At 45.8% G+C, this 25,806-nt stretch overlaps 1 protein-coding gene across 1 annotated transcript; it reads left to right on the top strand.

Annotated features, from left to right (window-relative positions):
• On the top strand, window positions 1–25,132 carry LOC311195312 (nischarin-like; the record flags this gene model as incomplete). The annotated part of the gene is given in 19 exon segments (XM_084268691.1): window positions 1–21; window positions 2,274–2,456; window positions 6,764–6,812; window positions 8,339–8,349; window positions 8,353–8,511; window positions 10,068–10,163; window positions 11,669–11,764; window positions 12,306–12,458; window positions 13,025–13,093; window positions 13,494–13,679; window positions 13,880–14,008; window positions 14,412–14,525; window positions 15,329–15,437; window positions 18,607–18,728; window positions 19,571–19,626; window positions 20,869–22,194; window positions 22,593–22,767; window positions 24,563–24,716; window positions 25,119–25,132. Coding segments are annotated over 19 exon segments (3,222 nt in total).
• Between the last annotated feature and the right edge of the window lie 674 nt (window positions 25,133–25,806).

Raw genomic sequence — 25,806 nt, 5'->3', positions numbered from 1 at the left:
ATGAATGCCTGGGTGGAATGGGTAAAATACACTGTGAAAAGTTTAAACAAGAGTATTTGCTATGCATGTGCCTCAGGTTGACCTAAACCACAAGTTGTACCTTTTCCCCTAGGATGATCCCATGATCACACAGGAATGGAGTGCATTATTGCACTGTATCAGGAAAGAACAGCCTGGGGAAATGATACCTGTAAAACACTCTCACTTCTGTTCCCAGCCTTGCTGAATAAGGACATTCAAACACCCCCTGTTCTCACAGGTGTAGTTGGAAACCACACGGCCTGTCTCTCACGACAGGGCGAAGTGGCTACACAATTTGTAGGGGAGTTCTCAGGATGTAAGAGAACGTTGAATGTGACAAATGTTAAAGGTGGGAACTATTCATCATTACAGGTTCCCAGAGCTGACTGGTGGTGGTATTGTGGAGGAAGAGTTCTGAGGAACATTCTTCCGCCCAACTAGAAAGGCACTTGTGCTATAGTACAATTGGCTATCCTATTCACCCTGGCATTCAGAGAGGATAAGGCTTCTAGAGAAAAAGAGATCAGGGCCAAAAGAAGCATATTGGGAACGTCCTTTGGTGACAGAATATATATAGACTCAATTGGAGTTCCTCGAAGGGTTCTTGATGAATTTAAGGCTAGGAATCAGATTGCTGCAGGTTTTGAATCATTCTTATTTTTGGTGGGTCACAGTAAGTAAAAATGTAGATTGCATCAATTGTATGTTATAATCAACAGAGATTCATAAGTCATACGAGGGATGCTGTTAAAGGAATATCAGAACAATTGGATGCCAATAGCAGAATGACATGGGAAAATAGGATGGTCCTAGATATGATGCTAGCAGAAAAAGGAGGAGTATGTGTCATGTTACAGGGAAAGTGTTGCACATTTATACCAAATAATATACTGCTCCTGATAGAACGATTATCAGAACCTTACAAGGCCTTACCACTTTGGCCGATGAACTAGCAGAAAATTCAGGAATAGATACTTCTCTTACTGGGTGGTGGGAATCCTGGTTTGGAAAATGGAAGGGAATGGTGATATCAGTTTTCACTTCCCTGATAGTGGTAACAGGAATTTTAGTGGCCATAGGGTGTTGTATAATCCCTTGTGTTAGGGGTCTTATACAGAGATTAATAGAAACTGCAATAACTGAGAAGATGCCCCTGGGACCACCGCCTTATAATATTCTTCTCCTAGAGGAACAAGAAACAGATAATAAGAGAATATCAGGAAAAAGAATGTGAAGCAATGCTGGCCAGGTTAGAAGCTTCATATGAAACAGGACTTTGACAATATGCAAAAGACAACAGTTAGTATAAAGAAAAGAAGGGGGGAATTGTGGAAAGTGCTAAGAAATGTTGCTTTTGCAAACTGAAAAATGTTATTGTATTATTTACTGGCTTAAAGGATTTAGGAAAATAAGGGGGAATATTGTTCTCAAGGGTTCAATTTGAGTACATAGCTCTGCTAAAAGATGCAGATGATCCTGGATAATGAGATAAGGGGTTAAATCGTGACTGAGGACATGGGCTGGAATTTAAGGAAATCAGGCTCAACGAACAGGCTTCAATCATGTTGATTGTACATCAAGTCAAACAGGAAAAACGATGTGGGGTCTCGATAAATCTAATAATTTTGATCAGGAGTGAACAAACCTTTCACAAAATTAACATGTGCAATCTGAAACCTGTATGGAGCTTTGACTTCCTTCAGCCCAGGGCCATGTCAGTTGCCGGGAAAGTTAAGATAAGGACAACTACTTGCCAGTAAGCAGTTGTCCCAGACAAAAGGACTCATACATTTTAATTTACTTCACCAATGGAAGTGGGAATGTCCCAGACATGCCATGTGTATTATACTGTGTAGTGCTGTGGATGGGGCGCCTGGGTTGAGCCTTTAAAATCCATAGTCAAACAGAGGAAGGAGGTGAAAGGTTCAACCTGAGGAAGACTCGGAGCCTTCATCGCTGAGACCCCCGACGACCACTACCACAGGACAATGCGCAGACGCAATTGGGAGGAGTTTATGGAAACCACCTCTTTGAACTCATCTTAATACAAAGCGGGACAGGTGATGAATATGTATAGATGTATGGTATAAAAAGGCTGCAGGCACTGACCAAAAGTGTCCTACTTTGTTGGGTCACCCGTTCTTGCAAGAATGTATAATAAATTACTGCTTCACTACTTGTCTACCTTAAGTTCTGTTTTTAGGACCTTTTGTCATTTCTAACAGGTCGTAACTCTGGTCTTTGTCTTTCAGCTTGTTTCAGAAAAGAAAATAGATAAAAATCTCCTACCTCCCAAGAAGATTATTGGGAAAAATTCCAAAAGCCTGGTGGAGAAAAGGCAAAAGGAGTTGGAGGTCTACCTGCAAACTCTGCTAGTCAAGTTCCCTGTCACTGCTCCGAAAGTTTTGTCACACTTCCTACACTTTCATTTCTATGTAAGTTATGTTTTTAGCATATAAAAACGGAGGCCTGAGGGTCTTGCTTGGAGAGACCTGTGTGGAATCTTCACAAAGTAGCTGGAGCTGCTCTTTTTCTGCCTTTTGCACGATGCAACAAAGCATATTTTTCAGATTTTTGACAGCACTTTTTGTTGCAGTAGGTGCTGTGCTGACAAGTAGTGTGGGTAGGGACTCAAAGAGGAGGAAATAAATGCTGGCAGGGTAGCTGGAAGCTGTGAATAAATCTGCAGCTGAATTGGTTGTTAGGCTGAAGTCAGTAGTGCTGGCTCTCTGAAGGAGCATTGCAGAAGCGATCCACATGCACCCCTACTTAGTGGTTACTGCTTAGATCTGTGGTTCATTCTTGGAACAGTTTCCAGTAGCCTGAATGAAGAAAAATGGTGCTTCTCCATGAGAAGCTCACTGATGGAGTGGCCTCTAGAGAAACAGCTCCAGCCAGCAGACAGAATGTTAGGGTAAAGGAAAATAAGCAGTGGCTTGCTTTTGTGTTCAGATTGTGATTTGTTCATTCATCTCTTGTGGATAATTGGGCTTTTTTACAGTATGGCATCGTGTTGTAAGGGGGAGATTGAACTTCATGAAGAGGAAAATGCACTGGAGAACTCTGTGGAAAGGAGGACCAGTAATTGCTTCAAGGTGGGATGTGCTGAGATGGCTCTTCATGGTTTCATATAAAGGCTTCAGAAGTAGTGGGTCATTAGATGCGTTGATAAAGCTTTAGCAACAAAGAAGAACCTGCTTTTGTTGTATTCCATGAATGTAATTCCCCTGCTGAGGCCTGAGTTTGACTTGCATAAACTGTTCATGGTGCTGCTATTGCCCTGCAGATGTGAGCAAGGAGGACTAGTTTGTCATGAGGGAGCTTTTGTAAGTTGATTGGTGGTTTTAAATCTGTTAAATGTGTGTGATAACATAGGGAGAATTCTGTTAAGATGGAGCAAACTTCCGGATCACCAGGAAGTTTCTCTCTTAAATGGTGTCTGTTTCATTAACGTTTTGGTCCAGTAACTTCAACAAAGATTTTTATGCAGGCAGAAATTCTTCCAGTCATTCTCACTTTTCAGTTGGATGATTTCTTTCTTGCTGTAATGTTCATCCCTTTTCACTTCTTCAAAGCACTGCTGTTACTTGCATATGAATGCTTCCATGCTTGTGTATTGTGTTTGTGTATTATCATAGAATGACAGAATCCAAGACTGGTCTGGGTTGGAAGGGACCTCAAGGGTCACAGAGCTCCAACCCCCTGCCACAGGCAGGGACACCAACCTCCAGGCCTGGAGCTACACAAGTTGCCCAGAGCCCCATTCAACCTGGCCTTGAACATCCCCAGGGATGGGGCACCCACCCCCTCTCTGGGCAGCCTGTTCCAGCCCCTCACCACTCTCTCTGTAAAAAGCTTCCCTCTAATATCTAATCTAAACCTTCCTTCCTTTAGTTTTAATCCATAAATGAGTGAAGCTGTTGTTTAATCTGCATTTCTTTGTTTAGGGGAGTCTGGCTTGAGGTAGAAATGCAATTGTTTGGGACTTGAGAGTACTTTTTAAATATTTACCAAAAGTAGTTAGCTATTCAGCAGAAAAGCTAAATATTTGCCACAGGAATTCAACTGGGGAATAATCTTCCTGCAGAACTTTGGTCTTCTAAAATATCTTTACAATATTAGCCCATGTGCATGCTTGAGGCTTCATAATGCCTGATACTGCCTCCTTAGTTTATATAGGAAGGCTGGTGATGGCACCAAGCTGTGTGACACGCTGGAGGGAAGGGATGCTGTCCAGAGGGACCTTGACAGGCTTGAGAGTTGGGCCTGTCCTGAAGGTCAACAAGGCCAAGTGCAAGGTCCTACCCGTGGGTCATGGCAATGCCGAGCACAGCTCCAGGCTGGGTGGAGAACAGATGGAGAGCAGTCCTGAGGAGGAGGACTTGGGGATGTTGGGGGATGAGGAGCTCATAGTGAGCTGGCAGTGTGCACTTAGAGCCCAGAAAGCCAACTGTGTCCTGGGCTGCTTCACAAGAAGTGTGACCAGCAGGTCAAGGGAGGGGATTCTGCCCCTCTGATCTGGAGTGACGCCCCCTGCAATGCTGCATCCAGCTCAGTGGTCCCCAGCACAAGACAGGCGTGGAGCCCTTGGAGCAAGGCCAGAGAAGGCTGGAGCACCTCTGCTATGGAGGCAGGCTGAGAGAGTTGGGCTGGTTCAGCCTGCAGAAGAGAAGGCTCTGGGGAGACCTTATAGCGGCCTTCCAGTCCCTGAAGGGGCTACAGGGAAGCTGGAGAGGGACTGGTGACAAGGGCAGGGAGGGACAGGACAAGGGAGAATGTTCTTAAGCTGGAGGAGGGGAGAGTTAAATTGGGTATTAGGGGAAAAAAATCATCTTCCCAGGGACAGTGATGAGGCCCTGGCACAGGGTGCCCAGAGAAGCTGGGGCTGCCCCTGGATCCCTGGCAGGGTTCAAGGCCGGGTTGGATGGGGCTTTGGGCACCCTGGGCTGGTGGGGGGTGTCCCTGCCCATGGCAAGGGGTTAGAACCAGATGGGCTTTAAGGTCCTTTCCAGCCCAAAGCTGCCTGGGATTCTGTGATTATTTTTTTTCTTGTCTATTCTTATTTGTAGCATTTCCAGTAGGGATTATTTAATCTTATTCCCTAGGTTAATGGAACTAAACTGGTGTAGAAATAACCACAGTAAATACACTACAAGTGCTTTGCAGCCTTTGTGTTCCAGGGGAAAGCTGTGTCTGGCTTGGCAAAGAGCAGCAGTTGGATGTGACAGCAGTGTACAACCTTATTGTTGCTTTGGTGTTGAACAGGGGTGTGCAGTGATATGGGGGTGCTTACTTCCTTGCAGTGTCTTATACTTTGTCATCTTAGATTTGGTTTCTTAACTTCCAGATAGAAGCTTTTAAAAGAAAATAATTGAGTACCCAGAAGCTGCTGTTCAGAGACACCTGCAAACAATGGATTTCTGTGGGATTGGTGCATATAAGAGAGCGAAGACAGAGGCCTCTTGTAGGTCTGACAGAGGACTAGAGCTCCTTTTCTGTGGGCTACAATACTCCACGTCATGACCTTGTTTCGATTATAAAGGTAGGAAAATTCTGCTGTGTCCCCCAGATGATGAAGGGAACACAGAGCCTGGGTTTCAGTCAGATCTCTGCATGCCAGGTGAGTGTAACTGGCTTTATCCAATAACAGAACTGTTGAATTTTGTTCGGAATGCAGCTTCGAGCTGCTTCTCCAAACTGTTCATCCTCAGTGAGTGGGGTTTCAGTTATACTAAGAATGTGCTTGTCTGAAATGTTTGCCTCATCAGATGAGCTGAACTGTGCTGCAGATGGCCCATGGATTTATTTCCTTGTCATGAATCATGAGGGGTTTGTCAGTGAAGTAAACTCCTCAAATACTCATTTCATGATGATCTGTAATGCCTGTTTGTCCTTTGCAGCTACCTTAAAATGAGATGTGTGTGCCTAAACTATCACAGGTAGTTTTTTGTTCTTCTCGTGAGCCTTAGAGAGAGCTCTTGGAAGAGCTCAGAACTATTTCTGGACTTCTACAGAGCATTTGCTTTTTGTGAAGTATGGGAAATACCTATACCAACCTTTGTGCTCCTTTAGATTTTAAAAGAACAAATTCCCACAGGGAGAATTTTCCAGACTTTTTCTTTTCCTCCTGGAGCTGTCAGTGTGTAGAAAGGGGGTTGAGCACTGTGAAGGGCAGAGAAGATAGAGGATGGTGAACAGGGACTTTGAATTCTTCTTCAGCAAGGAGGTTAAGTCCAGAAGACTAATTTTTACAGATCTCTTCTTCCCTGTAGACTTGTTAATCTAAAGTTATCATTGTATTAGTGATGCTCTAAAGGAAATGTTGAGTGCTTAATTGTCCTGGTTTTGGCCAGGACATTCATGCATTAGGTTAGTCTAATGTTAAAATTTGAAGAAAACTGTACTGGTAATAGTTTCTTTAAAACCAGGCTTTGTTTGGCATTGGGCTGATGATGGTCAGGAAGAATTGCTCTAGTTGCTGTTGCCCTTTTTGAAAACATGCAGCGTGTGATTATTTAAATGTAGTTCAGTATCTTCCATCTTGGAAATGAAGAACCTATGAAATGAAATAATTTGATGAAGTATTTTCAAGTTACAAAGAGAATCTATAAGATGTGATGAGAGTTGATTTCTATTTTTAAAAGTCCTGTACCACAGCAAAAAAGGGAGACTTATTTTGGCCAAGGATACACTTTGAACTGTAAGTATGTAACACTTCATTGCAATGGTTTAATCTTTGCAGGAGATCAATGGGATCACTGCTGCACTGGCTGAAGAGCTCTTCCACAAAGGTAAAGAACCTGTAAGAATTTAACTGGGGATGGTTCCCTCCATGTGCATGCGTGTGTATACCTGTGAGATTTAATCTCCAGACCATGAGATCTGAGTCTTTCACATCAGACTGAGCCTTGTTCTTCCTCTTCACCTGTTTCTTGCTGTTTGTGCTTTGATCCAAGCTGTATTTGAGGAGTAACTGTCACAGAAGCACAGCTGCTTTTGGAAATAAATCAGAAATTGATGAATTCCTTGGTATGTTTTAGTGCAACCAGTCAGGAAGTTTGTGTCATTTCAGTGAGCCTTGATAGAGTGTGTTGAATGCATCACTTCACCTGTCTTAATGTTGTTCTTCCAGAATTCAGGAAACATGAGACCTTCTGGTCAGTTAATGAAAGGATGTGCTTTTCTGAGGCTGAGAGCTGAAAATGAAATGCACTACTGCAACATCTCTAAGTGGCTCCCCAGGAGCAGGAGGCGTGTGAAATGATTAACCCATGTTGAGGGACAGGCTGAATGCTGTGCTGTGATTCTGGCTGGCTGAGGTGATAGGTGAAGCGTGGTTCAGATTGTTCTGGCACAAAATTAACTTTAGGTGAAGCCACTTCAGAGGGGGCACTCAGCAAATTGTGGAACACTTTAAGGAAGGTCCTGAAGAACTGTTCCCTGACTCTGTAGTGCCTGTAGCCTCACTAGTGCCAAAATCATTGATGTCTGACCGCTGTATGTGAGTGGAACCTTGTGGTGACGTGCAGCTGGACTCTGGGACTTGCTCCCACTGAAGCCAAAGGGAGTTTTACTCTTTGGAGAACTCTGCTTATCAGGAAAGCCGATGCTCTCCTGTCTGTCAGGTCAAACTGGTGTCCTTAAAAGGAAGAGGAGGAAGATGTTAATTCCACGTGTGCATGTATTCTGACTGCTGTAATCCACATTTGCTCTTGGGATGCTGTCAGAGGAGGCTTTTGGATGCTGTTTCCTAGTGTTCCTGGAAAGAAATGGGATTGTAAAAATATTGCCAGAGAATGCATTTCCTGCCCAGGGAGCTTGCTCTGGTGGTAGTGTGGTGAAAGTCCTCAGACTGTCCAAGAAGATGCTGCAGCTTTGCACATCAGCAGCTTAGCAAAGGATGTCAGGTCTATCTGTTAGATGGTAGGTGCTGCTTTTTCTGGTTAGAATAAGTCTGAGCTGCTATTGAACTTAGGGATATCTCAAAGTTTAGCAATTTGTATGTTATATAAATGAACTTTGTCTGGTTCCAGCCCTGTTAAGAGGGAAATTTGCCATTAGTTGCGTTGGGAGCTTAAGGCTTGAATGCAGAGAGTGCCTGTTTGAACACTTGGGTTATTCTGGTGTTAAAGAAAATTTATCTGAATTCAGTGCTTCTAGTTTAGAAGCAGAAAAGACATTGTCTTGGTGCCTTAATCATGAGCTTAGAATATAAATGACAGAGATGAAATCGCTGACATTAGGTTTTGCAGGTACCATTTGCTCTTTGGTAACTGGGGCAGCGTTGTGTTCGATACCATCATCCTGTGTTTTTCAGGAGAGCAGCTCTGAATGGCTGGAGAAGTCTTCAACATCAGCAACATCAGACCCTTGCAGCCATATGCTGTCACTCAACAGTTGCTGCAGGGGAAGCCTACGTGTGCTAATGGAGATGCCAAAACTGATCTAGGTCATATTCTAGATTTTACCTGTCGACTCCAGTATTTCAAGGTGAGCCATGTTTGCACAAGTACTGTTGGTGTTTCTGCCAGAGTGATGGGATTCTTGGCATGCTTCTGGAGCCAGGTTTGAATGCACAAGATCTTTACTGGCAGTAAACACCTGTAAGCATTTAGAGCTGGGTGTTAAACAGGTGCTTATTCTACCAACCTTCAACATAGTTCTCTAAGAAAGATGTTGATTCTGCCATGTGATGTCATCTCTTCAGCGGTGCCCTCTAGGGTTTCTGTGACAGAGCCTTACTGGGTGCTAATAGGCATGGGGAAGCAGGAAATATTCATTTCAACCTTGCATTCTTTGACAACACTATGGCTAGGCCAGTGTATAGAGATGCATACATGCATGTGTGTGTAAGTCCTGTCCCCTTTCTCACCTTTAACTGTATTGGAAAGTTTAAAAAACCCCCAAACCAAACTAACAAAACCATCAGTTTTAGAGATGAATGGCCCAGAATTTCTAGGACAAATGCCATTACAGAACAAATGTAAAATGGCCTCAGATAATTTTTTGTCTGGAACCAGTTTGATATTTTGTTCTTCTACCAAATCAGTGAATTACAAAGACTTTTGCTGAGTAGCTTTTTTAACACTGCTTGCTACAGGTCAGTGTCTTTTCAGCCCTTTTATTACATGAAGAATTTCCTTGTAACTGTGTGGTATGTTCAAAGATGAAATGAAGTAGTGGTTTGGGGAAGGTGCACTGGAGGGCTTGGAAAGTTTAGAAAGCAAAACCACAGCTCTACTGTTCTTCCTGTGGATCTTCAGTTGCCTTTGCCATCCTCTGTGTGTAGAACCTGTTGTTCAGAGGATTCTCTGGCTGGAGAAGAACATATAATTTAGAAAAATATTATATACAGCATATTATTTAGAAAAATACTTGAGAGTTTCTGGCCCTTCTGAAAGCTTGTGAGTGGGAGCCTTCAGAGTTTATAAGATATACGTAAGACCAAAAAAAAACCCAAACCTTAAGAGATTTCTCCCAAAATTTTATTCACAGCAACCAGAACTGCAACCACCTGCCTTTTGCACTGGTGCCATGTGCTCTGGCCAGAATGCTATGGGCACGTGGGAAAACTAGATGCCTTTTTATGAGATGGTCTAATGCTTTCTTCAAGCCCATCTTGTCAGTGCCTCGGACTTCATCCCCTGGGCTGGAATTGAAGACAGTTCTGTCCTGGAGGATCCAGGTGTTTCAGGGAAGCTGGTTTTAGTGAGTGCCACTCTGGCTTGATCAGCTGTGGATGAAGCCTTGCTCAGTCTTGTCTGTGGGATTTGAGTGCCCCATGTGCTACAAAATACAAGCACCAGGTGGCAGCTTAAGTTCAGTGCCTCAAGTTCAGAGCACTTAGCTGGAGTGTAACTGATGGTTTGGGTTTTTTCTGCTGAAGAGTTAATCTGCGAGTTTCCTGTATCATCCCGTGTTTGACAAAGGGGTTGGAGCTGTGGCTGTCCCAGCTGCTGTACTTGTGCTCTTGCCCGTGCACAGCTGTCTGAAGTGAGCACAGGTTGGGTTGTGTACACTGACTGTTCTTCCTTGTTGATGACCAGGTCACTGGAACAGGGGGACCTTTTGGAACCAGTACCATTCAGGAGCATCTGTTGCCGTTTGACCTGTCAATTTTCAGATCTCTTCATCAAACAGAGGTACAACTAAGCTACTGCCTGTAATTTGAGGGGCTCTGTAAATGCCAGGTCTGGTGCATGGCTCTCAGGCTTGGCAATTGCTTTGCTTTGGTGCTGGGGTTGGGGCATGCAGTGTTCAGGAGGAGTGTTTTATTTGGGAAACAGTGTGGGGTTTTTCTCTGGACTTGGCAATACGGATGCCAGATGTAAATATTCAGAAGAGCTTGTGCATGTCTTCCCAAGGGATGTGTGTCATTTCCAGTGTATGCAGAAGCTACCCCAGGGTGGCTTTCTGTCCCTGTGAAGCTCCAACAGATGGGTGCTAATGGGAGCTCTTATTACAAAGTACTTCTTGTTTGGGAAGCAGCAGGGATTTCTGAATTGATGTGAATTTGCTTGAGAAGGTTCACTTGAGTGCAGCGCTTCTGGCTTGAGAATTTGCGGCATTTTTTCGTTGCTCTGCTCTCAGTGTGGATCACAGGGCTTCCACTGGGAGTGTTCAAAACCTCTTTCATCCCTTTCAGATCTTTCCAGAGTGGGAATGCCTGGTTGTGTCACACAGCCCTTACCCTGTGTTCCCTTCTGTTGGGTTCAGGACCTTTTGTTGGACATGCCTGCTGTCTCACTGATAGGAGAGGCTGTGCTGGTTCAGAGCTGCAGTGCAGTCCCCAAGTCAGGGACTTCCTGACATCTCAGCGTGGGAAGGAAACTTCAGTGGGCTGGTGTTGGGAGTGTGTCTAGCATGGATAATTTCAGGAGTAGCTTTGCTTAGTGTGGGGAGAATAAAAAAGGGGTTTGTTTTGAAGACTTCTGTGCCTGTGGGTTCCTGAAACGTTCTGCATGGGCTGGCAGCAGACCTGCATTTTCATCTCGTCGTAACTGCTGCCCAAAACCAAACAGTGGTGATCTGGAGAGGTGCTTCCAGGGGCAGCAGGAGTTCTCTGGGAACTGGTTGTTGTTGCACAGTGTGCCCAGAGAAGGACCCATTTGCTAGACAGAGCTTGAGTCACACTGAACTGCAGAAAAGACTTTTATAATGTCAAACTTAGTCTGTGTAATGAGCTCATTGGTGTATGAACTGCTGAGCTGGGCATCTTCCCTTCCCCGGACAGTTCTTGTTTATTCTTTGTAGTAAAGAAGGTGGGATACAGCAGTAACTGTGTTTGCAGGTCGAGCTGCACAGCTTGAGGTACCCACCTCTGCGGTTGGTGACAGTCAAACACTGCGCCCTGTCCAACTGCCTGGGCGGTTGAACCTGGGGGAATGCCCTGGGAAGGTAGAAAGTGCCTAGAGAAGATGTTTTGTGCAAAGAAATATTTGGGAATTAGTTTTTCTGTAGTTGTGTCCCTAATTTCTTGCTGTAGCTTTACCAAATGTTGGGCTGTCTGACCTGATAGTCCCAGATTTGAAGGCAGTGCTGTAACTACTTTCCGGACTGGGAGGGAATCCGTTCTTGAAGCTTTCAGTTGCCTCTGCTGTGTCCCGTGTTTGTTCTGCCATTTCTGACTGTCATGTTTTTCCAATAGATCAGTCATTTTGGGGGGAAGCTTCTCAAAGGGCTGACCTCATCCAAACATGCTCTGGCCACAATGAGTGTTCGGTTTTCGGCAACATCGATGAAGGTGAGAGGGAGTTTCTGATGGGCGTTCGAAGCGTGTGCAAGAATCACGCCTGTGGTGGGGGAATCCCCATTTGGAGCCCTGGTCCTTTTCTGTCCTGCCTGTTGCAGGTTCTGCTCTTAAAGCTGGGAAGCAGAAAGGGTTTGCTGGCCTCTCAGAACAGACTTGAAGTGATGAGATGTGTCCCTTCACAGGGATGTTTCTGATGCTTTGATTGGAATGTGCTTCTGTTACTCCTCGAGAGCTGAATGCGTGTGGCTTCTTCTCTGGGCTGTGATTTGGCAAGGCTGTAAGGAGCGTACCTTTCACAGTCCCTCTCTTCCTTCCCATTCTCCAGCCTGGGTTGGCTGCCAGTGTTTGGGACTCCCTCCCTGTGGATCTAAAATAATTCTGACACACTCAGCTCCTGCTTTAAGACCTTTAATCTGGGTGATGATAAGGCTTAGGGATCTTTTTTCTATAAGGTCATTTGGATTGCTTGTGAAACAATGGGCTTTCACCGAAGATGCAGGTACCATATTTTTAGGGTGCTTGTCTTTAACAGGAAATCCTGGTGCCAGAGGCCTCTGAGTTTGATCAGTGGGAGCCAGAGGATGCAACTTCAAGCTGTCCAGTGACAGCAGTTATCCCAACTTGGAGAACATTAACAACCTTGGATATGAGTCACAACAGCATCTCTCAAATTGATGATTCAGTGGTAAGAAATCTTCCTTCATTTGTGTGTGGGGGGAAAGGATGGCTGGTCTTCTGTGGCACATGACTCAGCAGGGATTTTGCAATTTCTTCATGTATCTCTCTTCTGAAAGATTTCCCCTTGCACTGTCCGTGCTTGAGCTCCACAAGGTAATGCTGTGGAGATCAATGCACTGCTCAACTTACTCTGGTTTTTGCTTCTGTAATCTTTATCCAGGGTTCTGTGTAATACAGACAGGCCTGTTTGATGAGCTGGAAAGGCCTCTTAATGAGTTTGATCTGTAGTTAGTGGGGCTAAACTGGGGGCAACTTGCTTGTCATCAGTGAGAACCCAGGTTTCAAATGCAAACGTGACCGTGCTCATCAGAGTAATCTGGTTCTCTCACGAGCAGGTGTCTGCACTCTGGCTGCACTAGAATGGGTGCAGAACGCTTTTTACTGCTGAAAGCTGAGAAGAGGGACTGTGCCTTGGAAAGTTCCTGCCCTTTGCCTGTTAGTTGGTTGGTGAAGGAAGTACAGCCAGGTTTCTAAGCTAAAATGCATTTAACATGTGCACCTTTTCCCTTCTAGAAATTAATTCCCAAGATTGAGTTCCTGGACCTGAGTCACAATGGGGTGTCTCTGGTAGAAAACTTACAGGTAAGGGATGCTTTTGAAGGTGATGTTTGCCAGGCTGCCCAGGACCTTCCAAGACAGAATCCTTTTGCTAAAGGATTTTGCCACTCATCTTGCAGAGAAGAGTTTAAGCCCAAATAGCTTCCTAGCATCAAGCCCTCGTAAGGGTGCATTTCTTACTTGCCAACACTGACATGCAACATGTAGTTCTTCACTAAATTCAGTCGTTGCTGGCTGTGTCAATGGCTTGGGAAAAATAGAGTGGAGGAAGTTCCCTTTCCTGCAGGCTTAATCCTGTGTAATGAGCAAGTTCGTGTTGTGTTTGTCAGCTGGGCAGCATCCAGCATGAGCAAATGGACAAGCCTTTGATATTGTTTAATTTTAGCAAATTGGTGTGTGACCTGGATTTTCTGTGCTCTCGTAGCATCTTTACAACCTTGTTCACCTGGACTTATCCTACAACAAGCTGACATCGCTGGAAGGTGTTCACACAAGACTGGGAAACATCAAAACTCTGAATCTAGCAGGAAATCAGCTGGAAAGGCTGTGTGGTCTTAACAAGCTGTACTCTTTAGTCAACTTGGATCTGAGCAACAACAAAATCGAACAGGTAACTACTGATTTTAGTGTCAGATTGCTTTAGAACACAAGTGATTCCTGTTAGAGGGTGAAAGTGCAAATAAAGTGGCTGGAGAGAATTTTTTTTCCTGGTTACTGTTTGTATGTAATTTAGTCAAGAAATGCTTAGACTGTGGTGGTGTTCTCATTTAGCCAATATGTGTATTCATCCTTTTACTGAAAAACTTTCAGATTGATGAAGTAAAAAATATAGGAAACCTCCCGTGCTTAGAAAAGGTGGTGTTATCCAGCAACCCACTGAGCATCTTCCCTGACTATGGGACCAAAGTACTGGCTCAGTTTGGGGACAGGGCTTCAGAGGTATGTAAGAACAGCTTTTTCTTTCTAAAGCCTGGTAAGGAAAGTTGTGTGAATGCTCTACAAGCCTGAGGAGTTTTTAGTGGGGGTTGGAGTACATCTGTAGGGAATGGAACCATGTATACGCTGCTGGGTGTGCTCCTCAGATCTAAGGGAGAGCTTGCCCTGCTTTCATTGGGTAACAGGGTGTTCCTGTTGGAAGGTGCCTGTGCCAGTGGGGTGTGGAGCTTCCCAAGCCCTTCTGAGTTTGCATTCAAGTCATGAGGTCTGACGTGGTCATTACCTTGTTTACAGGGTTACAGACATGCACAGCATCTGCATCAAACTATTTATTTATGACATAAGTAACAATAAGTTACAGAGCTGCCTTGTTTTCTGTATTTCTGGATGTTTTTAACATTTTTAGGTCTGTCTGGATAACACTATCACCACAGAAAAGGAACCAGACACAGTGGAAGTGCTGAAAGCCATTCAGAAAGCCAAGGAGGTGAAACACAAACTGAGCAGCTCTGATAAAAAGGTGAGTTGGGTGCTGTGAGAGCAGAACGTGCTGGGTACAAAAGAAGCCTGTGAGTCCTCTCCAGATTGGCTTTGAGCAGAATTCCTTAAACTCACTTGTCATGGAAGTGAGTGCAGTGTTTGTGCTTTACTGCAGTGTGAAGTTTGAACATCACCTCTTTCTCCTATTTAGATTTCAATGCAATTTCAGGATGTTCCTTTTTCTGCTGGCTTGGGATAGAGGAAGTGGGAAGAAAAGAGAAAATGGCCTAATGGTACACACAATAAATATGCAGCTGACCTCAACAGCCGTATTTTCCATCTTATACAGAGAGTGCTGAGGTGTGAGATCAGTGCTTGTGTTGCAGAGGACTGAAATGATTTTCCCAGACTTTCTTCTTGCGAGTATTGAGCAATGGGAAAGGATCAGAAGTCTGAATTGTCCTGTTCTCCTGTCTGCTGTGCAGTGGGTTAATCTTGTTCTGGAAATAAGTTGTATTATCAGGAGCTGTGATGCCCCTGCAGCCTAAGAATCCTGTTGTCGTTGTGGTTTGTGAAACTTGCTGCTGGTTTTGTCAGTGCAGGGATCAGTGATCAGAATGACTTCTCTAACCGAATTCTTAGTGGAGTTCTGCTTAGTGGGAAATGGGAACTTGAGAGGATGTGAGCACCACCGTGTGCCACCCCTCAGAAACCCAACACATTTGGTACTAACGTTCTTTTTACTCCAACTGGGAAATCTTTGTAGACTTAGTGCAGTTCAGGTTCTGACGTGTCCCGTGTGTTTAGGATTTTTCTTTAATTATTGCCTACTTTCTTTATTAGATCAGTGAGGACTCCAGGCTCACCGCTGCCAGCTCCAAACCAAACTGTTCTTCTCTTCCTGTTCGTCCTTCCTCTCCCTCTCTGCCTCGTCCTGTCAGCTCCAGCCAAGGTAATCATGTATCGTGCTGCTGGGCTGAGCCTCTGGGTTCTGCGTCTCTGGGCTGCACTGATGTACCTGGATGTTCTGTGAAGGGATATGGGGCTTATCAAGTCAGAGCAGACAGACCCGGCAGCTTTGGCGTAGTGCAAGTGACATGTGACCTGGCAAAGCTGCCCTGATGTTCACTGTGGTGTTAATTAACTCGAACAGAAGTTGGGGCACGGGGCTGCTTTTACTGCAGAAAGCAGCAGCAGAGGACTGTATCTCTCTTGCTAGTCTAGATACATGCCTTCAAGGGAACTGTGGCATCTGTAGGCACGTTCTAAAACTGCTTCTCTGCTTGTTGGTCTGCACAAGGGGAGCTGGAGCATCTGTTCCATTCCTGCTGTTGGCAAGGGCTGTGTTTCTGTCAGGCCAGAATGGAGGTCGGAAAAGGAGATGAGTAAGAGGCAGTTCTGGAGTTTGGGTTCAGACTGAGCCTGTGATTTCAGCACACTGTTGTGTTCCACAGCACCTGCTGACCTTACCTGAAAATCCCATTTCACTGGATGCTTCAACCAAGGGTACCCACTGCATTAGAACGTAGAACAGCGGCGTGTCCTGCATCTTCTGCAGGGGCCCGTGGGACTGACTGACTGGGAAATTCATGTGTGTCTGAGAAGAGATAAAGATGCTTTTGCTTTTGCCTGAATGAAAGCTTAAAATGCAGTAGGGTGTATCTGGTTGGGGACGACTTTGTAACCATTTAGAAAAGTGATGACAGTCTCCATAATTTGGGGCGAAACAGCTTACTCTTACCAGTGAATTGGTGGGTGGGGGAAGAGGTCTTTGGAAAGAGTCTGTTCCTGGCATTTCTGCAGAATCAGTAGAGGTCTCAGATCACTCAGTAAAAATGAAGTGACGGCGTTTAAATTAAAGGAGAAGCAATTTAGATGCAGGTTTAGTTGCTATTTATGTGCTTGATTTGCCTTTGGAGCCCTTCTGGATAACTTTTCACCTCCAGGTGAAATGCCAGGTTCTCCCAAATTAAGCCAACGGTTGCTTTAAAGCATCAAGCATTGAAGTTGCAGGAGTGAGACAGCCTGGCTATAGGGCAGCCTGGGGTTTTATGCAGGGCTAGCTGTAAAGATGCATGCTAGCAGTGGCTGTGACTGTTTAGGTGTTACTTATTGGTCAAGCATCTTTTTCCATTATTGCAAATGTTTAAGGAGCACATGAGTCTTGGAAAAAATACCAAGATCTTTCTGAACTACTTGGGAATTTTATAGGAAAACTGGTGTAAGACTGGGGTTACTGACTGTGGTCCTTTTCCATAAGATTCCTGTAGTAGAGTCTTGAGGAAGGGCTTTTATATTTATAAAAATAAATATAAAAGTGGGATATAAATATATAGTGGGATATTTATAAATATATTAATATATAGTGGGATAGCAAGGAGTAGGACAGGATTAGGACATTCCTCAGCTTTAACAACAGAAATGAATTCTTTGCTACATACCTAGCTATCAAGGGTTGTTTTCAAAATACTGATTTTGAGAAGTCTATTTTTTAAAAAATGGAACTATGCTGGGCAATTTATTTCATTGTTAGACCTGAAATCAGGAATAATGGAATTCATTTTCTGATGCACTATTTCTGTGAATTGTTTTCTCTGCACTTTCTCTAGACACCATCTGTTTCACTAGCATTTTATTCAACTTAAACATGGCTTCCAAATGGCTTATGGCAAAGATTAAACATATATAGAGAAGAGAAATCCAGCAATAATGCTGCCCTGTTCTGGTTTTCTTGTCAATTTGAGTTTCCTTCTGGCTAACATGGTTGCTGTGTTCAAGCAGTAAATATCTCTTGTGCTTCCTCTGCCTGAGAGATGGTTTGGTGTCATCTACTAAACTTTGCCATCAATCCAGAAAGATACAGGCAGGAGTTCTTATGCCCGAGGAAGCAGCTCACATGCATTGTCAGCATGAGCCAGCAGTGGCTCCTGCAGCTTGGAAGGCCAATGGTATCCTGGTCTCCCATCAGAAAAGGGTTGGCAGCAGGGACAGGGAGGGGATTGTCCCTCTCTGCTCTGCCCTGGGGAGGCCCCAGCTGGAGTCCTGTGTCCAGAGCTGGGGCCCCAGGACAAGAAAGATGTGGGACTGGTGGAGAGGGGTCAGAGGAGCCACGGAGATGATCAGAGGGCTGGAGCAGCTCCCCTACGGAGAGAGGCTGAGGGAGCTGGGCTGGTTCAGCCTGGAGAAGAGAAGGCTGTGGGGGGACCTCATTGCAGCCTCCCAGTCCCTGAAGGGAGCAGAGGAACAGGAGGGAATCAGCTTTTTGAAAGGGCAGGCAATGGCAGGACAAGGGGGATGGATTGAAGCTAAAGGAAGGAAGGTTTAGGACAGATATTGGGGGGAAGTTCTTTCCAGAGAGAGTGGTGAGGGGCTGGAAGGGGCTGCCCAGAGAGGGGGTGGGTGCCCCATCCCTGGGGGTGTTCAAGGCCAGGTTGGCTGGGGCCCTGGGCAACCTTGTGTAGCTCCAGGCCTGGAGGTTGGTGTCCCTGCCTGTGGCAGGGGGGTTGGAGCTCTGTGATCCTTGGGTCCCTTCCAGCCCAGCCCAGGCTGGGATTCTGTGATTGGGATTCTGTTGTTTATTTGCACGTACGTTGTACACGCGTGAGCGGGCCGGCTCGAGGTAAGATCATTTCCTTGAGTGGCATTTGAGGGACAGGACCTCCTGCGCCAGGGTAAAGGTTTTACAGATCTTCTGCTTGTTTGCTTGGCGCCTGCAAAAATGGGAGTGAATGCTGTGAAGCTCACAGACTGCTTTGCTATGGCTTTGCCAGCCTGGCAATGCTTTGGTAACACTCAGGGCAAGTTTCAAGGAAATGGACCAGTTCTGTTAAAACTAAATTACATGGAGAATTCTCACACAAGATGTTGAGATTTAAATTGGTGGTTAGCTTAAAAAATGAGCTTTAGCAGTCTTCAGTGCACCTTTCAGTGCACTTAAGGATATTAAAATTGTGCCTGGTTTTGTTCTGTCCTGGCTGTTCTGTGAAGAGACCCCGCAGCTTTAATGACTGATGGTCACATTTTGATGATACAATCTTAATTCTAGTTGTTTGACAGACACTATTAGACATTCATTTTGGTTTTACTTCAGCAATTTTAAAAGGTCTTTGTATTTCTTCTAGAAATAATTTGTGAAGAAACAGTCCTAGCCAGCAGTCTTTTGCAATCTGGTAGTTTGACTCCTACAGACTATACAGTTCCCCAGAGATATTTTGAAATACCAGACTCTGGATGTAAAAATCAGATAATTGCTACACTTGTGTTTATTTTATGGCAGTTTTAATGTGGTAGTGTTTGGTTTTTTTGCAAGCTAATTTCTGATATTAAACTTATGTTGTTATAGTAATCCACAGCAAAGGTATTTTCATTCTCTGAGCTGTTATAATTGAGGAAGGAGGTAGCCCCAAATTTGAGTGGTGGGTTTGGTCCACCTTGTACAGTGAGTGCATGATCTGAATTCACCAAAGAATTGTCGCTGTCAGGACTGAGATGTTTACCTGGCATTAGCGTCTCATTCAGTGTGCTCTGAGATGCTGAACTGCTCTCTGAACTGAGCAGTTCAGCACTTTTTGGAAGACAGGTCTCTTCCTCAGAGAGTGGAAGAACCTTCTCTCTGGCAATAGGTGTTGGCCTAATTGGTCTCCTTCAAACTCCAGCTGTTTAACTTCTGCGTTGTGATGTCATTTTTGATATAGGAAATGCCCTTCATATGCCTGGCTTCAGGGCATGAGACAGCCAGCCCTGAGGGACTCTGCCTCTGCTGCCAGCGTGGCTGGGCTTTCTCCAGGGCCTTTGCCTTTTCGCCTGGCTGTGCGCTGCTGCTGAAGTCTGTAGTGTGCTGAAAGGCCTACAGGCCACATCTGTTCTCACTGCGTTCCTGGCTGCCTCAGAGTGCCCAGCCTGAACTAAAAACCTGGTGTGTCAGCATCCTCACAGGTCGGCTGTTCAGCTGCCCATGGGTACAGCAGTCAGGACTCAGCAAGGAGCTGCTGGCCTTAAAAAGCAGGAGCCAACGTTGACTTTGCTTTTCACTTCTGCTGAAATCTGGCGGCAGCTGCCACTGCCTGATGGTTCTTTGTTCCGTAGGCACCTGCCTCTCTGTTGGATTCCTGTAAAGCACATGGAAGTGATCCTCAGATGTGGTAAGTGAGACTCCTGAGCTCTGGCTTAACCCCCATCAGCTTTTTGAGTCCCAATAGTGGATGGTGCATTTCAAACCCGGCTTTAAGGCAAACCAGTGTGTCTGGTTGCACGCTGCCTCTAGTTGTTTTCAACCGAAATCAGTGGTAAGAGTATAAAGTCTTTGTAACCTTTGAACCCTGGAATAAAGTCAGTGGCTTCAAGCCAGTGATTTGCAAAGTGCCTGTTGGGTTTGGGAAATGGAAGATGAGCTGAACACTTTATTTTTAACTTCTGATAAATTGCACACTCCCAGCCTCTCAACCAGTGGCTGTGCACAGTATGAAGATCACAGAATCACAAGGTTGCAAAAGCTCTTTAAGATCATTAAGTCCAACTGTTCCTGTCCCAAGCTAAACCAGATCCCTGAGCACCTCATCTACCCTTTTTTTTAAAACCCATCCAGGGAAGGTGACTCAGCCCCTCCCTGGATAGCCTGTGCCACAGCACCATAACTCTTTCAAGGAAGAACTTTTCCCTCCCATCTGCAGTGACCCTGCCCTGGGGCAGCTTGAGCCCATTGCCCCTTGTCCCATCTCCTGTCCCCTGGCTGAAGAGACCATCGCCCACCTCTCTCCACCTTCCTGGCTGGGCAGTGGAGGTGGGGAGAAGGTCTCCCCTCAGCCTCCTCTTCTCCAGGCTGAACACCCCCTGCTCCCTCAGCTGCTCCTCAGAGGATTTGCCCTCTAGCCCCTTCCCCAGCCTGGTTACCCTTCTCTGCACTCACTCCAGGACCTCAATGTCCTTCTCATGGTGAGGAGCCCAGAACTGGACCCAGCACTCGAGGTGCAGCCTCACCAGCGCCCAGTACAGGGGCACAATCACCTCCCCAGACCTACTGGCCATGCTATTTTTGATCTAACAAATTAAGTAGTTAATATGTAAAGACAAAACAATGTATGGACACGAGATGATCTGAAAGCATCTTGAAAAATCAGTGGCAGGACAAAGGAATAATTTGAATTAGGAATATTTCTATCAACTAAATGCTGTAAATGGATAAAAGAAATACAGAAATGAATACAACTGCAACCTATGCATTCTTGACTGTTTAAGACGTTTTATGAAATTAGGCTGATGTAACTGCAGTAACAAGATTATACCTCAAAGTTCAGAGCAGCAGCAGCAGCAGCACCATGAGCTGTAGGTAGCTGTGACTGTTTTGAAACTCAGGCTCGTACTTTGCCTTGTTATCTCTTTTGCAGTTTGGATCCTTCAGAGGAAGAACAGCGTGCAGTGCCTGACCCCTGTAACACTGTCATCTTGCCTTTTCATTGTATGTCATACACTGCCACAAACCAAGATTTTACTCAGCACCTTTCTGCCTTGATAGTGCAGACTGTGCAGAGATCCCCCCCCTCCTGCTTTACAGAGGAGAAAGGGAGCCCTCTGGGTGACACCAAGACCACAGACAAAGAAGATGGCTCTTTTGAAATGGGGCTTCACGAAGGAGATGAGACTTCTGAGTTCAGCACTACTTCAGATCCTCGGCCCTCTGACCAGGGAGCAGTGGAGAGTGTTGCAATAGTCAAAATTCTCTGGAGTGTTTCTATTCACACTCATAAAGGCCTCAAGCAGTTTGCTTCCTGTTTGGTTTTGACTGAAGATCTGCCAGCTGTGTTTGAGATGCCTTGTCAGGAATTGAGAGGAAATTGCCAGCACATCCCTTCTGCCTTGAAGCTGGTGCTGTCTTTTCCATATACTGATCTTCTGGAACTTGGCTTTCTCCTGCCACAAATCTGTTTAACCCTGAAGCTGACAAATGGTGACAACTGCTTGTTTGTTGTTTCAGACCCCCAGAACCTGCAAGACTTTTATTCCTGTTTACACATGCGTTGCTCTCAACAGTACCCGTCAGTGTTAGCAAGCTCCGTGTTGTACTGTGGACCAGCAAACCTCCCAGAGTTTCTCTGCCAGCTTAGGGAATTGAATTGCATTTCAGCAGATGATGTTGAAATAAAAGGTTGTTTCCCAACATACCTTGTTTATGGGAAGAAAACCTGTGTCCAGGAACTCCTGCACCAAGCAGAGTCAGCTGGTAGTAACAAAGACTGGTCAAAACCCGTTTTGTGTCCTGCACTTTATTCTTCAGTGTATAAGGCTTCTGCCCAGGGTCCCTGTGTGGTCCATCCCTGTTGGATATTTCTAACACTCCAGCATTTGTACCTAGTAAAGGTGGATTTCAGTTTGCTGCCAGGTAAATGGGGAGGCACAGAAGAGTGGAGAAGTGTATTTAAGCTGACTAGGATTCCGTTAGCATCACTGGTGCTGCATCCGACTCATGGCTCCATCCAGCAGAAGGGTTCCTTTCTGGATGGCCACGTGCTGGAGTTGCTTGTTGGATACAGATGTGTTAAAGCAGTGTTTGTTCTACCTCATGAGAAATTCCACTTCCTCAGAATCTACAGTCTTTTGCAGAGGCTCCTGCAGGATGTTAAGACTATTATTGTTGTCAAAGCTTCAGGCAAAGCAGACGCTGTACGGAACCCCATGGTGGAGGCAGACAGGCATGGTCAGTCAGCAAGGGAACAGTTCCCACAGAAGCTCTGCTGAAGCCAGCGTGGCCTTGCTGGTGAGTTTGCAGCTGTCACTGGGAATGGGTTTGGGCCTGCAGTGTTGGCAACGTGCTTCATCATTCTGTTGGCCTGTGGTGTGTGTGGAGGGTTATCCTGGGCCGTAGCTGTCTGCTTTGTTTCTGGTTTGGTTTATAGTTGCAACATGTGTTTTCTTATGGAAGGAGACCTGCCTTTCCCATGGTCCCAGGCTGAGGTCATGCCAGATTGATAGATATGCTCAAGAGAAACCATTTAGAGCAAACTATTCAGAGTAGAAGCTGCCCATTCCTGATTTCTGAATGAAAGTATTAATTTTTGTAGGGGAGGAGCTGTGTAGTTCCTTAAATTTTGTGTGTTTTCTGGATCTCTTCCAGCTTTTGCAAGCCTCATCTGATGCTGTCATCTTTCTATCCATCTGAATTTCTCCTGCAGAAGATGACAGAAGATAACCAGATTGCTGTTCACCTTCCTGTTTCTGTGTCTCTGCAGCACGTGGCTGGGCTGAAAGGAAATGCCCTGCTGGAGTTTTTCCATGGCAGCGTAGCAGAGGTACTACCCCCAGCCCAGGTGTATAAAAAGATGCCTTGTGGCCTCTCAGGGCTAGACAGTGTTTTTCAAAGGGCTGTCCCAAAGGGCTTAAACCCAAGGGTCAGGCTCTGCCAAACCTGGAAGGGTTTCTGTCACAAACTGGTTTGTGTGACTGCGTGCTGGGTTCCTCGCTGCAGCGACGGGGATCCCGCCGGGCACCTCTCAGGCTCCTCCAGGCAGAACAGGAAGGACATTAGTGTGTGTCTGGCAGGAATGATAACTCCACTTCCTTTTTTTTCCCCTTTCAAGGGTCAAAATGAAATAAAATTGTATCAGTACAGGCTGGGGGTGACCTGCTGGAGAGGAGCTCTGTGGAGAAGGACCTGGGGGTCCTGGTGGGTGACAGGGTGGCCATGAGCCAGCAGTGTGCCCTGGGGGCTGAGAGAGACAATGGGATCCTGGGGCGCATCAAGAGGAGTGTGGCCAGCAGGTCACAGGAGGGGATCCTCCACCTCTGCTCTGCCCTGGTCAGGCCCCACCTGGAGTACTGTGTCCAGTTCTGGGCTCCCTGGGATAAAATAAGCCAGGGATCTCCTGGAGAGAGTCCAGAGGAGGCTATGGAGATGATGAAGGGCCTGGAGCATCTCCCCTGTGAGGAAAGGCTGAGTGAGCTGGGGCAGTTCAGCCTGGAGAAGAGAAGACTAAGGGGGGACCTTATGAATGTTTATCAATAGCTGAAGGATGGGATGCAGGGGGAAATGGGCAGCCCCTTTTCAGTGTCTGTGGGAACAGGACAAGGGGCAATGGCTGCAAGTTGGAGCACAGGAAGTTCCACAGCAACATGGGGAAGAACTTTTCCCCAGTGAGGGTGAGGGAGCCCTGGGACAGGCTGCCCAGGGGTGTGGAGTCTCCATCTCTGGAGAGATTCCAGCCCTGTCTGGACGCCGCCCTGTGCAATATGAGCTGGGGAGCTGCTTTGGCAGGGGGTTGGACCCCATGGGCTCTGGGGGTCCCTTCCAGCCCCTGTGATGCTGTGAAAATGACTGGAGTGGAATTACTTTGTGATGGGATCTCACTAAATCAGTAGGTGGCGCCTTTGTGCAGTATAGATGTACGAGTATGTACTTGGCTGTAGGAACTCTAGAAACAGGAGGAGATAAACCTAACTTGATGTACAGTCTGTGTGGGGAACACCAAATTTAAAAATACAAATAATACCCTAAGCTCAGAGTGTGGCACTTTGATAAATCATTGTGCTCTGAGTACAAATCTCAATTGAAAAGCAACTTGAGAGAGACACTCTGTTCACATCCCTCACTTCCAAATCTTCAGTGAGCACAAATGGTAAGCTGTGCTTCTCTTTTGACATCAAGGGATGCTGATAAAGAAAGGTGACTCACTTGAGGAGTCACAGTAAACTCATCAAGCTGGGCAGATGCCTCCCTGGACAGCAGCTGTAACAGCAAGAGGTGCTGTTGCTGTCTCTTAAGGTCTCTTAAGGTCATTAAATCCAGCCCCTCGGTAGCATCTGAAGGCTCAGCAGACTTGTTGGACCTGCTCACTGATCAATTTTGTCTGCAGTGTCTTTTGTGCCAAGTCTTTACTGTGTGCTAGCTCCTACTTGTAGTTTTGGGCAGAAAATGAGGAAGAACTTGACCATGACAGGAAAATATGGTTTTACACAGACAGTGGAGTTCCATTGTGTGCACCTCAAAGCTGTGCTGCATTTAACTGTTTCTCTAGTAGCCTATGATGATAAAGCTGCCTGGATTATCAAAGTGTGCAAGTAACTTGCAGAATCTGCTTTCTGTCTTAGGTGGAAAATGAAGAGTTGAGACAGCTCATGTGGTCCTCAGTTCTGCTGTACAAGACTCCCAGTATGGAAGTGATGGCCTGTGTGCTTCTCTCAGCAAAAGCTATTCCCTTTCTGTTGGATGATTCATTTGTTCATGCTGATGAGCGTCAGTCAGGTAAGAGAGCTGGTTAATCCCTTACTAGGGTTACCAACCTGATCCCCGCCTCTGGGTTTGTCTTCAGTCTGACCTCAGTCCCGGGGAAGACCTTGGAGAGGGTCATCTTAGGAGCTGTCATGGAGCACATGCGTGATGCCCAGGGCTTCAGGCCCAGTCAATGACCTGGATGAAGGGATTGGATGCTCCCTCAGTCAGTTTGCAGATGACACTAAACTGGGAGGAAGTGTTGATCTGCCTGAGGGTAGGGAGGCTCTTCTATGAAACTGTTGCTACCCAATGCAGTGTCTCACCCAACCCACAGCTCAGGCCGAGCCTGACAATGAAAATATCTTTCTACAATCTAAGATGCCACGTTACTCAAGGGGTTACAGTGTACAGCTGGCTGTCTTTCTTACCCAGGTGTGTGCAGATGAGCCCAGTAATACCGTATCCGTAGGGAGGCAACAGCAACAGGCTACATCTTCACAGCTTTGCAGGCGCTGGACATGCTGCTGGCTGTAGGGGAAGTGGTGTGACAGCCGGTCACGGGGAGTCTGTATAATCCAGGTCGCTGGGTCCTGAGTGGCAGCCCATGGAAACTTGCTTGAAACATCTCGCACACCCTGGTGTCTTTATAAATCTTTTAATTGCATAACGTCCTTCTGACTTTGTGGCTGTGGGTTTTTTTCTGTGCACTGTGGGCCTCTTTCCTGGGTTGCTCACAGGTCATTGTGGAGTCTGGTTTGATTTGTTACGAATGGGCTGGAGATAAAATCTTCCCGGCCACGATGCCATTTGTGTTGGGTTTAAAGAGGTTTGCTAGGGAGTTTGTTGGGAAAATGAATCTGGGCTTGATGATGCTTTGTTTCAGCTCTCTGTGCCTGGCCTCTTGTTCATTAGAGATGTGAATTTGTTCCTGGTTTAGTGCTTTGTCATGGTAAGGAAAGCCACCCCTAAGGTGGGACAACCTTTTGGATAGGAATGTTGTGGTTCAAAGTTCTGAAAGCTGACCCGAGGCTGTTTTACAATCCTGTAAAAACAAAAAAATCTGTAACTGTGGGTGCATGGTGATTTTGTCTTGAAGTCTTTCCACTGATGAAGAAAGAAT

Source organism: Gallinula chloropus, assembly GCF_964237585.1.
Source record: "Gallinula chloropus genome assembly, chromosome: 10".
In the NCBI taxonomy this organism is placed as follows: Eukaryota; Metazoa; Chordata; class Aves; order Gruiformes; family Rallidae; genus Gallinula; species Gallinula chloropus.
Note: the sequence above shows the minus strand (reverse complement) of the source record. Positions and strands in the feature narration are given on the sequence as shown.